The sequence below is a fragment of the Paramormyrops kingsleyae genome, chromosome 7, assembly GCF_048594095.1.
Source record: "Paramormyrops kingsleyae isolate MSU_618 chromosome 7, PKINGS_0.4, whole genome shotgun sequence".
Lineage (NCBI taxonomy): Eukaryota > Metazoa > Chordata > Actinopteri > Osteoglossiformes > Mormyridae > Paramormyrops > Paramormyrops kingsleyae.
Window position 1 is genome coordinate 33165772 of NC_132803.1, and position 16081 is coordinate 33181852.

General features: G+C 45.3%; 1 protein-coding gene across 1 annotated transcript in view; it reads left to right on the forward strand.

Annotated features, from left to right (window-relative positions):
* Positions 1–16081, forward strand: part of megf10 (multiple EGF-like-domains 10) — a 68786-nt gene that overhangs the window by 18761 nt on the left and 33944 nt on the right. Inside the window, exons 2-5 of the mRNA XM_023845277.2 lie at positions 4960–5089; positions 6618–6719; positions 7093–7193; positions 8886–8978. Coding sequence (XP_023701045.1) covers positions 4983–5089; positions 6618–6719; positions 7093–7193; positions 8886–8978 — 403 coding nt within the window. The 5' untranslated portion in view covers positions 4960–4982. The remainder of the gene's footprint in view (positions 1–4959; positions 5090–6617; positions 6720–7092; positions 7194–8885; positions 8979–16081) is intronic.

Genomic DNA, 16081 nt, shown 5'->3' on the forward strand with positions numbered 1-16081 from the left:
GCAAGGGTTGCCAGTTATTTTTCAGTTCAAATGGCTCTTCAAATTGAGGTGTGGGCAGCGGTATGGGGTTTAGAGAGCTGGGTAAAAATACGGTAATATGCTTACCTTATGTATGTGAAATTATCATATATGTCGCATTAGCCCAAATCAGCTCAAATCGTTATGGCTGCAACATTAACTGTACTACAGACGGCAAATAAATGAGAAGTTTTCAACGTTTGATAATCCCAGAGAAAATGTGATTAATTTCTTGGAAGGTAAGCATGTCTTCTTATCGCTAGTCAGGCTTTGTGATCAGATATTGTTCAGCAGGGGGAACCGTAATTTGAGAATTTGCTCTGCACGACCTTTGGAGAGCCAATAATTATATTGGGTAAAAAAAAAGCCATTTTTGGGAACTACCACACAGACTGCCCACCAAGGGGGAGCTGGGGATGAATGACAAACAAAGGCGAGGTCTCGCCAAGGCCTGTGGCCAATGCAGCTTCTTCAAATGCGAAATCCACACAATGCTATTTGAGCTGTCAGCTGGCAGCTCCCAGATCCCAGCTCGGGTTACCGAGGAAGTTTCGCCCATTCCCAAGGGTCCCGTGTAGCTTGAAGGTTTCCTGAGCAGCGCCGACCGCGCCCCAGCCACACCTCCACAGCATGAACTGGGAATGCTGCTTGTGGCAAGTTCTTAAACTCATCCTACAGCTTTTTTTTTTGTTTTTTTTTTTTTTGCATGTGGAGAAGTCGTATTTACATACCTGTGAAAGGGATTAGAGTGGGAAGCTGCTGCAGTTTGAAACAAGTGATTTTTACTGGGGTGAAGGTGGAACCTTTGCATAAATCAGCCTCTGATATCTGCCAGTTTCCTATGCAGGAAGAGAATACCAGCATTTATGACAAATTGAAAAGTGCAGCATTTTTACATTCCTGCTGCTACCGGAACTAGTGATCGACCTAAATACAAACCTGCAGCACAGACTGCGCTCTATCGTTGCACAAAGTTGCCTTTAATCCTGATTAATCAGGAGTATCTAAGTCTACAGATTGAGTTAAAAAATAACATTAGACTCTCTAAGAGGAAAGTAGAAAGAAAAATTGCATTGGAGGCTAAGGATGACAATAAAAGGTTCCAATATTTTAACTCCAAAAGAGCTCTAAAAGCTGAAATCACTAATTTGCAGGGTATTAAGGGCCTTATAATTGAAAATGAAATTGATATAGTAAATGAGTTTAATGATTATTTTACATGGGTGTTCAGAGTAGAGAACTTACCACCATTTAGTACAGCGTTGTCTATGACCAATATATGTATAACTGAGGCTGATGTGGTACTAAGCCTAGCTAAGCTCAAAATAAATAAATCGCAGGGCCCTGATGGCATCTTACCTATAGTTTTAAAAGAGATGAGGGATATTATTAGCCAACCTTTAAATTTAACATTCCAGAAATCGTTATCTGCAGCAAGTAGTTATTAGAGGCACAATGTCACAGTGGGCCTGCGTTCATAGTGGGGTACCGCAGGGTTCAATTTTAGGACCACTATTGTTCTTAATTTACATTAATGATATTGACACCAATACATACAGTAAACTGGTTAAATTTGCAGACGACACCAAGGTGGGTGGTGTAGCAGATACTGATCTAGCAGCACAGAGGCTACAATGGGATCTGAATTTAATTAGCGATGGGGCTGATACCTGGCAGATGAAATTTAACATAGATCAATGTAAGGTACTCCATGCAGGGAGCAGAAATATAAAGTGCAGATATTTTATGGGTTCCACTGAAATAAAGATTCTGATTACGAGAAAGATCTCGGTGTGTATGTTGATGCTTCCATGTCCCACTCTCGCCAGTGTGGGGAAGCAATAAAAAAGGCCAATAGAATGTTGGGTTACATCTCTAGGTGTGTGGAGTTTAAGTCAAGGGAGGTGATGCTACGATTATATAATTCCTTGGTAAGACCCCACCTAGAATATTGTGTGCAGGTTTGGTCACCATACCTTAAGAAGGACATTGCTGCCTTGGAAAGGGTGCAACATAGGGCTACAAGAATGATTCCTGGTCTTAGAGGAATGTCTTATGAGGAGAGGTTAGCTGAGCTGAATCTGTTCAGCCTCCCGCAGATGAGATTAAGGGGGGACATGATCCAGGTATATAAGATTCTTACAGGTCTGGATGCTGTTCAGCCAAATGGCTATTTCAATATTAGTTTAAATACTAGAACTCGTGGCCATAGGTGGAAATTAGCGGGAGAACATTTCAAACTGAATTTGAGGAAGCACTTCATTACACAGCGTGTAGTTAGAGTATGGAATAGTCTTCCTGTTAGTGTAGTGCAAGCTAAAACCCTGGGTTCCTTTAAATCAGAGCTAGATAAGATTTTAACAACTGAGCTATTAAGTTCTCCCCAGACGAGCTTGATGGACCGAATGGCCTCCTCTCGTTTGTAAATTTATGTTCTTAATATGTTACAGTACAACATACATATAAAGCCATCAACAGGAAAAGAAATAAGCTAAACTGTGTCTTTCTTATTGTACTGAGACAAATCACATCAAAACTGAAACAGCGTCGCATAGTGGTAGCAAAGAGAAGGGCAGCTTCAGATCAAGTGCACCTGATTAGATTGAGACACAAAGTTGGGCTTTTAATAAGGATTTTTTGGAGAGGTGGGGAGAGTATGTAAGGTTCGTAGAGATGGGGGTGTGGTAGGTGGGGGGGGGGGGGGGGGGGGGTGACAGAGCAGCAGCATCTAATTTATTGTGTTTTATAGATATGCTAGTGTTTCCCATTGCACTGCCTGACGCTTTATGCCAATAAAATACAAATGATGTCAGTTTGCAGTGTTGGGGAAGTTACTCACAAAAGTAATCCATTACAGACAGAGGTGGACAGTACAACTAGTACAAATCCAGACCAAGGTTTTGTTTCAACTAACTGGCTGAGTACTCTGTGACTGTGACTCTTTATACTCAATGGGTTGGTTGAAACAAAACCTTGGTCTGGATTTGTATTTTCTGGGCCTGAACTTTTCACCTCTGTCTGTGATGGATTACTTTTGCAAGTGACTTCCCCCACACCGTCAGTATGTAGGGCAACACGGAGGCTTGGGGGGAGCAGTGTTGCTGACAGCTGCAGGACTAGGTGTGTGGAGTGTTTCCCTCGTGTTGCTTGGGTTTCATGCTCCAGTCCAAGTGAATTGCCTATGGTGTGTCTTATGATGGACTGGTGTCCCACCTGGGCTGTTTCCTACCCTGGGCTGTCTGGAATAATGTCCAGCCCCCCCCCCCCCCCTCCACACACACACACACACACACACCTCACCATACTGGAGAACTGGTTGCAAGATGGATGGACGTGTTTACACGGAAGTGGCTAACAAGCTGGCTTTCTAAACTGAGCTGTTTGACGAACGTTAAATGTCTTTTTTTGTTAATGTAAAACAGATCCCTGTGACCTCTGTTGGCCGTTAACAGAAGCTGTATGCGTGGTTTATTGAATTACGTTTGTTAGCAAACACGAACAGAAACAAAATCGATGACCAGCTGAGTGTAATTCGGTTTCTTTAAAAAGTAAACAAGGCCAGAAGATGATTGCATTTTTTGCCCGGGCTGCCGCACGCTTTCGGTGTGGCGTCACGCCAGGAGACCGTGATTTATGCCAGAATGAGAGGAAGCAGGAAAAACTGCCCATCAAACAAGCAATTGTTTTAACAGACTTCGGTGTTTTCATGGGTGTCTAAGGGGCCCTGTTATGTTGTCAGTCGCTCTATGCTTCTGTGGGTTACGCGCTGTCAGGCAAGTTGAGATTTATGGTTAATCTGCTTGGTTGTGTTTGTCTATGCACCTCACCTGTTTCAGGCTGATGTCCAGGGACTGAAACAAGTGGGCACTTGTGTGCCTGTTTATCACCTGTTTGCCTGGTGTGTTGTTTTTAAAACAAATGTGTATTTTTTTTTCGCCTGAGTTTAAAAACTTCTTATGAATGGAATATGTGCTCAGCCAACATCTTTGCTTGGGGTCTGATTTTCAGAATGATAAACACTCACTAGGTGACAGAAGTCATTTATGAGTTGTTAGTATTCATTTCATCTTCTACATTAACATAAAATATGAAATTCTCATCACATACCCTTTTGTGCACTGATTGTAATGCAGTGACCTTTATGACCATCTTTTTTTAAAGCAGTGACCGGTGACAACGGCTGTGTCATTCAGCTTGCTGTTCCCCTCTCTGGATACTCTGGATGCCTTTTTGCTGCAATTATGAAGCGTGTTGAGAGTCTCGTTATCTCTGTGATGGCGTCTTTCGACACCACCAGACAAGGGCGCTGTCAGAGCTGATGACGGGCACATTGTCACCTGTGACCTTCGTAGCTCTCCGTTTCGTGTAGCGAGTGCCTTTCCTGTCAGGGACCTGAACCAATAACCTTTTTGGCCACTGGCACTTTCAGAATCAGAATCAGAATCAGAATACCTTTTTATCCCAGAGGAAATTGCTTGTAATTACAGACTGCACAGTACACAACACAAAAGGATAAGAATAGACAGTCCACAGCTGTACATATGACAATTTCTAACTAAGAATAAATACATTGGAAAATTGGGGACAGTAATAAGTGGGTGAATATAACCATAAATACAGTACTATGGTGAAACATGTACAAAATTTACAAATAAAATACCACACGTAGAAAGATAATTAAATAGATATTGATTAAAATAGGAGGTATTGCACATGTACCCTGAGTGATTTAGCGGTTGAACCATCCCTGGGGTTTTTCTCAAAACTTTCTGAGCTTAATATGTGCTGTACTTGCCCGTCCAGTGTCAGGGAGTGGCATACCTGTCAGCATTGCTGTGGTGGTGCCATGTGGATGGAACGGCGTGTGTAAATGTGTTGTGGGTCCTCCCTGTAATGAGGACACTAGCTGTCCCTCAGGTCTCCAATGGCTCTGTGTTGCAGGTGCTGTAATTCTGCGGAGAACAATGATCGCGGCCCGCTGTCACTTTGGGCTCGTCCTGATGGGCTGCCTGATGAGGGCCACCTCTTCCCTCAACCAAGACGATCCCAACGTCTGCAGCCACTGGGAAAGGTGGGGACCTGGGAATTCTTCAGAAGGGATCATCTGCTGTTTTTTTCCCATTCCGTTTCATTCAGGTTGCAAGTCCTACATATGTTAGTGGCCAAAACTGTGGAAATACCTAGCATTTTTGGCAGTACGCTTTAAAAATTCCTACCGGAATATTGCCGGTGATGTCTATAAACAATCAAAGATTGTTTACAAATATCATACAGTGGATGATTATATACTGTACGTAACTGCGGTAACTGGAATAAAGTTCTGCAATCTCTAAAAATTGGAAGTGTTTCCACATTTTGGCCACTGGTTTAGAACACAGCTTTACTATGCATGTAAATACAAGGCTGACTTAGAGATCTGTAATCCTACTAACACTGGCCAACTCAGCCTGCAACTGCCATCTTAGTCCTATTGCTGTTGCATGCTACAGTACACTTATGGATTTTAATGCACATTTCTTTTTAATGGTGTTTACACATCGGTCAGATTGTGTTAAGACACTTATTTACACAAGAAGCAGAACATATGCCGCCCCAGTTCAGACCCCTGTATTGTAAAGTTTCTTCAGTTGAGCTGTTAGCTGTAGATTGTGGTAGTGAAATATGGACATAAACACAGTAGTTTCTTGCAGCTCATTGTGGGTATTTTGAAATCCCTGAAGCTGCCACTCGGAAAACATACAAAGTTTTAATCTGCAAAATATTTCCTGTACTAAATAAAGGCACAGCTAGAAAATCCATTAAAGCGCTTTCAGAAGAACAAAGCGGGGGCTGCTTTCCCAGCTAGATTCACTTTCAGCAGATAATGTGTGAAAACAGCTGCGGCTCTTAACGGGCCGTGGAGGGGGCGGGGGTCTCGGCGCGGTGGGAGGGGGGGGCGGAGGCTCTGTGTGGCAGCTCCGTACCTGCCCATCATGGAGACCCCGCCCCCTCGCATCCTTACATTTCAATCGGGTTCACGCACAACAACTGCTACAGTTGGTGTGTTTACATCATTAGTCCGATATCCCCACCCCCCTCCATCTCAACCCCCCCCCCAACCTCCACTTTCCCTTACTACTGTTTTTCCTGACAACTGAGAAGCTGCACCTCTATCGGAAAACCAAACATTTGTGTTTTCCAAGTTAGACCTGAAACTATTCAATGACTTCATTAAATTGCCATAGCAATCAGAGATGTAGCACTTCTCAATATTTTTAAAAGCAATTCCAGCTGTCTTTTTAGAAGAACTTTCTTAATCTAATTTTAATTCTAGCTGCTGAAAATTCACTGCAAAATAATTACTGATATAAACTTCTTGTGACCTTTAGATGGTATGTAAACTGTAAACCAGGGCAAGACGAATACTCATAAACACCAATTGTGATGAAGGGTTTAAAAAAAAAAAGTACTTGATCTTTAATCCCCTCGATGGCGCCCTAGCGGCCGGCATGTCAAGCCACTTAAGGGTCCCATCATTAGGCCCTTGTGGCTGAGTGAATCATGAGTGAATGGCTTACGGCCCAGCCCACCCTGATCCCCCCCCGCTTCTCCTTTTCCAGCTACTCCGTGACGGTGCAGGAGTCCTACGCCCACCCCTTCGACCAAATTTATTACACCAGTTGCACGGACATCCTCAACTGGTTCAAGTGCACGCGGCACAGGTAAGAGGACCGGCAAACATGGCAGGGAGGAGGGCTTGGGGTTCAGAAAACACGGTCACCCTAGAAACACACACAAGACACGCACATCTAGAGGTTAGAGCAAAACTTGGGTGTCCATGCCATCCATAGCATTTTTCATGGGGTTAAGGACTTTGCTCCAGGGCTCAGCGGAGATGTGGCTACGCTTCTAAGCACGAGATTTGAACCAGCAACCCTCTGACCACAGGCACTGTGGCCTAACCTGCTGAAGCACACGTCAGTGGACCACCTCGTCCACGAAGTAATGCACTGAATTTCAGAAGTAGATTCTGAGTTCTGCATAGCTGAAACTAGCCTCTTGTTTCACTCTGTCTGTTGATGTGTGACTGTCTAGGGTGAGCTACAGGGCGGCATATCGCCGGGGAGAGAAGACCATGTACCGCCGGAAGTCCCAGTGCTGCCCCGGCTTCTATGAGAACCTGGAGATGTGTGTCCGTGAGTATCCTTGTCGCGGTGTGCACACAGGCCCTGGATGTTTTATGTCACCTCCTCGATGGAGGATATCACCCTATGCAGTGACCATCTTTAAAAGTCTGTTCGATATTATTTCTGTGTTGTGCTGGGAGTGGTTGGGAGTGGTCTTCCCAGAACGCATTGTGTCAATGAGGACAGTGCCCCGTTCACCCATTAGAGATGATGTGGGCCTGCGTGAGTCACATGACCACGTTTTGGTGATTGCCGAGAGCAGGTGCCGGGGGTCCCAATGGGTGTGGAGCTCACACTAGGTTCCAGTGTTGAGGAACAGGTGTGCTGCAGACTGATAGCAGAAGATCCCGACCCAGAGTCCGGTTCCTCAGTGGGGCTTATTGTTCGACGCAGAACACATGCAGTTCTCACATTTGTTTGTGGATCACTCCCAACCAAAACAATCCTTCAATTCAACTAAAAAACAGCTTGCGTCAGGTCATCTGTATTTACTATTACCAGCAAGTTATTGGTTGTCACGATAAATTCACTGGCCTGAACTTATCTTTAGGCCTACCCCTTAGTATAAAGTGCTAAATAATTTGTTGTTCAATGAAACGGATGTGTTCATTGAAGGATTGAGAGCACTCCTTATCTCTGATTAATCGACTTTTATATGAGTGGTTGTGAAACCACTTGGATACAACAATTCTTTCTTTAGCTCCTTTGAAGGCCCTGTCTTGAGCTCCCATCACATGAGTCTTCTGCGTATTTCCAATTTCCTCCAAGCTAACAGAAGCGCTGTCTGATATTTTTGCCTTATCTTAAATGTCAGCCACCTAACCATGAAATATGATGAGTTGTGCCCCCTGTAAATTTCAGATCAGTTTGGTGAATGGTGTATTTTGATTTTGAAACCTTTCCCTTTGTGTGCTGAGGGTAGGGGTAAAGGAGGGGCGGGGGACAGTATCACTGCTCACGAGATGATGTCCTTAAAAATCCAAATTTTAAAATGTTTGCTCCTAGGTAGACTTTAAAGTGCACCATAAGGTTGCTGGTTTAGATCCTTAAACCTTTGACAAAACTATGTTTTAAGCAGAATTATAGATGCGGATGGTATAGCATCCCGTTAATCCATAACTCTTTGGTCAAGATATTGGGCGCCAATAGAGAACATGAACGAGGCGGCTTGGTTAGGTGCCGAGCAAATATGTCTTAGTTAATAATTACCACCTAGATCATAAAATAATATTACCATGTGGAAATTCCCCCCATTGTGTTTTACTGTTTTGCTCTTAAACAACAGGCATTTGGTTGATTCACACTTAACCCATTTCAAGGGAGGGAGGGGGGGGGGGGGTGTGTTTAACATCCCCAAGTTTGTGTGGATTGACCAGTGCTATTGGAGTCTGATAAATAAAAGGTAATTGACGTCTGTCACAATTTTAAGGTGGTTTTCTAAAATGCCCTTAATTAGATTCTGATTCCAATTTGAGGAATTATCTTTCGTTTCATTCTCATTCAGAGATGTAGGGTGTTCCCTTGCTGTGCCCCCCTCCCTCCCCCCCTTACTCTGAGTGTGAGGCTCATTTTGCCTGAGAAATCCCCCCCCCCCCCCCCGACTGAGTAGCGTTTGTAAGACAAAATGAAATCTGACCTCACTTTCCCTTGTTTTCTTTCCTCCACTGTGACCCCCCCCCCCCTGTTCCCCCGGCCCACCAGCCCACTGCGCCGAGAAATGCGTCCACGGTCGCTGCGTGGCCCCCAACACCTGTCAGTGTGAGCCAGGCTGGGGGGGGGCAAACTGCTCCAGCGGTAAGTCCTCCAGCTGTGGCCGTCCATCTCGCGGCCGTGTCCCCGTCCTCCGCTGGGACGGCCCCACCGCCGGTGTCCTCCCAGCAGGCCATTCACTGATCACGTGAAAGGAGATGACATTCCACTAGCTTCTGTGTTTTATGTTCTGAGATTTTCTCAGTTAAAATTGGTAGCTTGTGACTATTTGAGAGCACGTAAAGGTCTGTCTTTGTCTTTTACACAATGTTATGCTGTGTGCACTGTTACTAGCAACCCCCCCTCACCCCACTGTCATACATACAGTACCACAGTGACACACACCCAACGTGAGCAGAATAAAACAGATAAACCATAATGGGGTCTGAACTCGGGCGGCATATGTTCTTAATTGTCAGTGATCCAGCATCGGTGTAGCGCAGATGTGTTGCATGGCCAACAAACTGATGAGATGGTGGGCCTGTAACTTGCCTGTAACTTGCCTGTAACTTGCCAGATTTAAGGTAGTCTGGGCTAAATAGACCTTAGTTTCATCAACTTACATTTAGCCCAGACTACCTTAAATCTGGCAAGTTATCTGGCTAAGCAAGAAATCCTGCTTTGTGAAACAGACCCGGTGTGGTGTTAGCACGATAAATATGGATGTAAATATACAGTCCCATAAACTTGGTGTCCACTCCCCTGATTGGACCTGAGGGCTGTGTTCGGGTAACCCCCCCTCTTTGATTTCCCTGAGGATCCCGCCGCCGTCTGAAGTGAGTTTATCTCACCACGTCGAGGTAAGATAAACTTTTAGGCAAACAGGGCAGAGGCCATGGCCTCTGGGAAGCCCTGGTTATTGTTGTGTCTGGGATAGCGGCCTCAAGGGGGAGTGACTCGCCGGGTAGGTCCCCCTGACTGGGAGGGATCAGACCTGCGTGGATGTCGCTAATCTGGCAGGGTTCAACAGTAAGGTGATCTTTTTTGGCGCAGCCTGCTAGCCGCATGTTTCTCTTCGTGCTTTTCTGCCATTGCGAGTCCTGCTAGTCGGCGTTTATTTATACGCCATAAACTGTGAAATGCCTTCTGCATTGTGACGCCTTGCTCCTTCAATCCGAGTGTCATTCAATATACGTGAGAACCTGCCAGTTTGTGTGTAGTACTAGACGTGTATTTTTACAAAACAACAGAAGACATCACTGAAGCTATTTCTAATAAAACTGCTCTAGTGTTTTTATGTATTCCTGCAGAAGTAATCATTTGATTCTGTCCTCCAGGAAATAAAAAATGACAGGAGGATATTTGATGGGAAATTTGTAGCGAGGAGTCAGAGATGCACGTTTTGAGGTCATTTTGAGGCAGGTCTATTTGATGAGAATGGAGAATCTAACCTAACTACAGTCCTGTTAAAAAATGCTAGCAAACGGCAATACAAATATAAATATTCACATTTAAGATAGATAGATAGATCTTTAGTGTTACTATTACAGAAACAGTGAAAAACAGTTTAGCAGCTCTCAGTTTAGCAGCATAAGTAATAAAGAAGAGATAAGAACAACACACAAAAAGAGACAGCCATCCTATTACAGTATGAGTGTCTGAGTACAATGTGTACAATATGTCAATCGAGGTAGTGTGTGCTTAATGCCCTAAGCATAGAGTTGCATAGAACAGGGTTTCTCAACCTGGTCCTACGCAATTGGGAGAGAGCAAAAACGTGGACCGTCTGGTGGTCCCCGAGGACTGGGTTGAGAAACCTTGGCATAGAAGACAGTCATGCCATAACAATGGGCATGCAGGAGACCCTGCTCAGCCGAGAGTGATCCCTGAGTTGCGTATGTCATTTGGTTTGAAGACCTGGAACATTGAACAATTGAAGTAAATTAGCTTAGCACGTATTAGCTTAGCGTGTATTACCTTAGCGTGAATTAGCTTAGCGTGTATTATTTTAGAGTGTATTAGCTTAGCGTGAATTAGCTTAGTGTGAATTAGCGTAGCACAATGGGCGATGCTGGATACCTGACCTGTTAAGCTGTTTAGTGTTTATTAAATGTAAATCTGAGTGAGTTTACATTTTCTCTTGGGTGGGGCATTCTTATTTTGACTGAGGGTTATTTTTTTTCCCCCTGACTGCTCCTGTTTCATTTTGCAAAGGGAGGTCCTGTTCACCAGGCCTCAAGAGTAATATGACTGTTCATTTCCTCCAAGGCCTGAATGCTCATTGTCGCCTCCCTTTTACGGGTCAAAGAAGCTGGACAATGTGTTTGAGGATCATTTCAGGTCTAAGAAAAGGAGCGAACAAAGTCTCAGATTCTTTGCCTGGTTCTTTGCCTGGGTATGTAGGCGGGAAGCGGGGGAGGAAACGACCCAGGAGTGTGACACATCTCATTTTAATGTGAGCTTCAGCGGGTGGGTGAAGGGGGCGGAGCTTTTCGAGCAGGAGTCCTCTGCTACTTTAGATATTAGAATGCTAAACTTGGGGGGGGGGGGGGGGGTTTGATCAAATGTGGTCTGAGAGTCATCATCACGGTCTGCAGCTCGATGGTTATGTCACTAGTGACATGGCGCCTGTCTGCAGTGCTGGTCAGGCTCCGTGGTTTCGCCCTGGCGTGGGACCATCCGGCCACAGAGACATCTTTAAAATTAACGCCGTCGCCAGCTGTCGCCAGGATCCTGTTTCCGATGACGACCCCCGGCACTTGCCGAGCCTCCTCCCCTGTTAGAAGCAGGACGTTACTGCTTTCCTGGGATCGGCATGGGGCCCCTGTGTCTGCCTCCAGCACGATACGGCTGATCCCTTTGCCGGATTGTGTGAATTCGGGGGCCTGGGTTGCATTTTATGCCCCTGTTGGCCTGGGCAGAGAGGGTTCGAGTGAGGGACAGGTGGGCCTCACTGCAGAGACTGGATTTGCACCCAGGCGGTGATGGTCTGGGTCTCACTCAGACATCACGGTTCAGCCTCTGCCTTTGGTCGTCCTTGTAGACGAGACCCTTGCTTTGCAACTCGTGTTAGACTTGCACACACTCGCCTGTTTCTAGAGCGGTTCCAGTTAAGCACTCTGTGTTCAGCTGCTTGGTCCTGGTAACCAGTCAATCCACATGAACCCATTGCCTTTTTAGTAACAAGCCGGTTTAACACATCCAGTCATCAGACTCCCTCTCCACTTTCAAGAAACATCTCTGGGTTATGCAAGACCCATCTTTTGCAGAAATTCCTCCACTAGCCTGATGCCTCTCTGTGTTTCCTGAATGTTGTTATGCTGCATTCTGAATAGTCTTATTAGGTTCTTGGTTTGTTAGAAGCTGTTGTGTAGCTCCTGCTCCAAAACTTCTTATACTTGTACCTGGGCATTCATTGGAAGCTCAGCCTTAACTGCACTTATGCCTAGTCGACTATGACAGCATGTATGTGTGTAATGTGCAATTTACCTCACTTTCACATCACTTTGCACAAATGTGTCTACTAAATATGTAAATGTGACATGTTGACTCTTGTGAGCTAGGAAATCATGAGGAACGTTTTCCAGCAGATTGTGAAGAGGTGTGAGGAACCCTTTGCAACATAGTCCTTTTCATCCATCCATCCATCAACCCTTTGTATCCAATCATTACTACTTATCTAGTACAGGGTGTGAGTAGGCTTGGAATCTATCCAAGGAAGTACAGGGGTTGAGTCAGGCTACACCTGTGAGTGGAAGTCAGTCCAGGGTTAAACCACAACTAAACAGCATTAAAGTAGACGACCGTAATGATTTTCATGCCTTGGCAGTGCCGTGTGTGTCTACTGCAGTGACGGCTGTTGATTGAAAATAATTTGTTTGGTGGAGAGTTAAGTTTTTAGGAACCATACAATGAACCTAAATAAAACATCAGTTCTAAAATACCAGCTTTGTAACAACCGTGAAATTGAACAGTGAATCACAGGGCACTAATGACATTTGAAAGCTGGTGCTCTACACATTTTTGTGAAATCTTTAACAGGGTCTGTTCCCCTGCCGAATATAAGATGCAGTCTGAGAAGCTCTGCTTTGATGGACTTTACCAGCTCGAGTTCCTGGAAGCACACATACACAGACCTGTACTCATATCTTTGTGGGGACCATCCATTCATTTCTATGGGCAAAACCCTAATCCCAACAATGACATCCTTAACCCCTACCCAGCCCGAACCTTAAACATAAGTAACCAAACAAAATACAAGACTTTTGGCATTTTTAGTTGTTTGATTGCAGTCACAGATTTTTATAAAATTGAATTTGTACGTATGGGGACCGAATAAATGGTCTCCACAATGTGAAAATAACAGGTTTTTATCACATTGTGGGGACATTTGTTGTACCTGGACCATACGCACACACACACATACATATGCACACGCATACACATGCAAAAGCACACACATGCACACACACATGCACACGCATACACACACACACATATGTGCATGCACACATGCACGCACGCATACACACAAACACGCATACACATGCATACGTACACACACATGCATACGCACACACACATGCATACGCACACACACATGCATACGCACACACACACGCATACGCACACACACATGCATACGCACACACATGCATACGCACACACATGCATACGCACATTCGCTTGCTGACAAATAAAGACAAGCAACGTTCCAAAAGCATCATTCAGATGCTGCTGCTATAGACACTCGCCCTGCCCTAATGGCCGGAACTCAGGCGAAAACCTCTGCTTTCCCATGATCCTCTGGGGATTCCATGTGTCAGTGCGGGTGATAACAAATGAATGGAAAAGGCCTGGTTGCCCCCTCCCTGTGTCGGCAGCTGATTGAGCACCAACCGGGACCTGACAGCTGCCCAGCGGAATGACGGAATTTTTTGTGAAATAACTCGCACTTTCCTTCCCATGGCTCTGGCCGATCCCGTCTGAGGCCTTGCCGAGTCCAGCTGTGTCGTCCCACGTTCCCCTCTGTATTCCCGAAGCCACACCCATCCAGCTCTGCCCGATTTAATCCCGCTGGCCGCTGAGTACTGTCCATCCCTCTCCCTCCAGCTGCCCCCCCCCCAGAGCCCCACCTCTGACACCCACCGCAAACATCGCAGACGATGAGCTGAAGGTCACGTTCAGGGAGCCTTACACGAAACAGATGCTTCCCTCACGATCAGGCCTTGGGAATATTTATAAACATGGAATGATTTTGGAACTTCACAGACTATTTTAATGCGGGTTTTAAAATTTGAGTTATATACGAATGATAGACCCAGATGCCGTGTCATTCCCTTTTCACAGATTCCCACATTTAATTGCACACCCCTCCCCTTACGTGATAACTTTTGTGAGTATGGGCCTGTGTAACGTGTATTCCCCTTTCAGTTTAGTCCACTGGGATCAGGTCCTTTTCCCTGCCTGACCTATATTCATGCATGTTATGCTGAAACAGCGAAAGGTCACTGATTTTGATCACACACTGTAATTTTAAGATTCTTGCCACCGTGACATTCTGGCAGATGGGTTCATCATTGTTCCAAAGACATTAAATGGAAAAAAAAAAACGGTAAAATAAAAATGTTTTCCTTGTCTTGGAGAGTGCAAGAAGAGTAGTAAAGTGGCCGGTCGGTCTGCATTCATTTATTTTGTTTCATTCTGTTTAAATTTTGTTTATTTAGCCTATATTCTCCCGCAATTCAGGGAAAAAATATTATTATCACTTTTTTACATAAATTAAGTGTTGGGATGGTAATGGTATATGCTTGTCCTCCCTCCCCCCCTTAAAACCCTGACTGTCTTCTTTAAGGCACAATAGGACTTCATAGAGTCCAATTTCATGTTCAGTTCAATTCAGTTAATTTATCTTTTACAACAGAGTTGTCCCAAGGCACATGCATTTATGTATAGGAGAGGTATGAGCAAAAACATTACGTTCTCTACAGTGGAGGAAAACTAATTGCTGAGTCTCAAGAGGTTATGAAATCTTTAAGTCTATAACCTGGTTCAGGTGTGCAGTTATTCTCATGACTTTTTTGTGTTAATTGTTTGCTGATCTGCGTTTTGAAGCCATAGATCAGACAGCTTGCATTGTGACATCACTGCAAGACAATGGCCAAAGACTCCCTTCATCTTGCATTTCTGTAGATTAATGGAAAGGCCTTTGTTGAGGATGCCGTGTTTAAGGTTAGCCTGTCTAGTGCTCTGCACGGGAGATTAAACCTCAATAGGGTGAGTCTTTTAAGGGTTATGTGGTCAAAACGGCACATGATGTGTTGATTCAAAATGTAGTCTTGAACAATGAGAGGCAAAGCAGAGATGAGTAGCAGGACCCACGTACCTGGATTGCTGTCTATCTCGTTTTTCTCAGCTCAGCTGTGAGTTATGCTGAGTGACTGAACGAAGGGGAACAGTTGGTCAGAGGACTGCATGGCGAGAGGCCGCAGGCCCATTCCCAGTCTCTGTTATTTAGGTCAGGTTCCACAAAAGGTACCGATGATGGGGGCCAGGGGCACTCACTGCCTGCCTGTTCTTAGTCTGCTTGATATTCATCTCGAGTGCATGGAGATGCTCCCCGTACTTTATTTTTAACCAGGGTGCAGGTATGCAGGGGTCTGTCCTGTGTGAGGGAAAAAATAAAGCTTTTAAACTGAGGGACAGCCAGGAGTGCAGCTTGGATGCAGCTGGGACACAATCAGTATGCAGGCAGGGTTCAGGTAGAATTCAGGCAGAACGCAACTGGGAAGCATTCAGAATGCAGGCAGGACGCAGACGGGATGCAGGCGGGATGCAGCTGGGACACATTGAGAATGCAGGCGGGATGCAGCTGGTATGAATTCAGGATGCAGGCAGGACACATACTGAATGAAGCTGCGATGCATTCATGATGTAGGCAGGACACAGACTGGACGCAGCTGCGACACATTCAGGATACAGGCAGGACGCAAACGGGACGCAGGCGAGACACAGTTGGTACGCATTCAGGATGCAGGCAGGACGCAGATTGGACGCAGCTGCGACATTCATGATGTAGGCAGGGCGCAGATGGGACACATTCAGGATGCAGGCAGGATACAGAGGGGATGCAGGAGGGACACAGTCGGGATGTAGCTGGAATGCATTCAGGCTGCAGGCAGGACGCAGACGGCACGCAGCCGGGATGC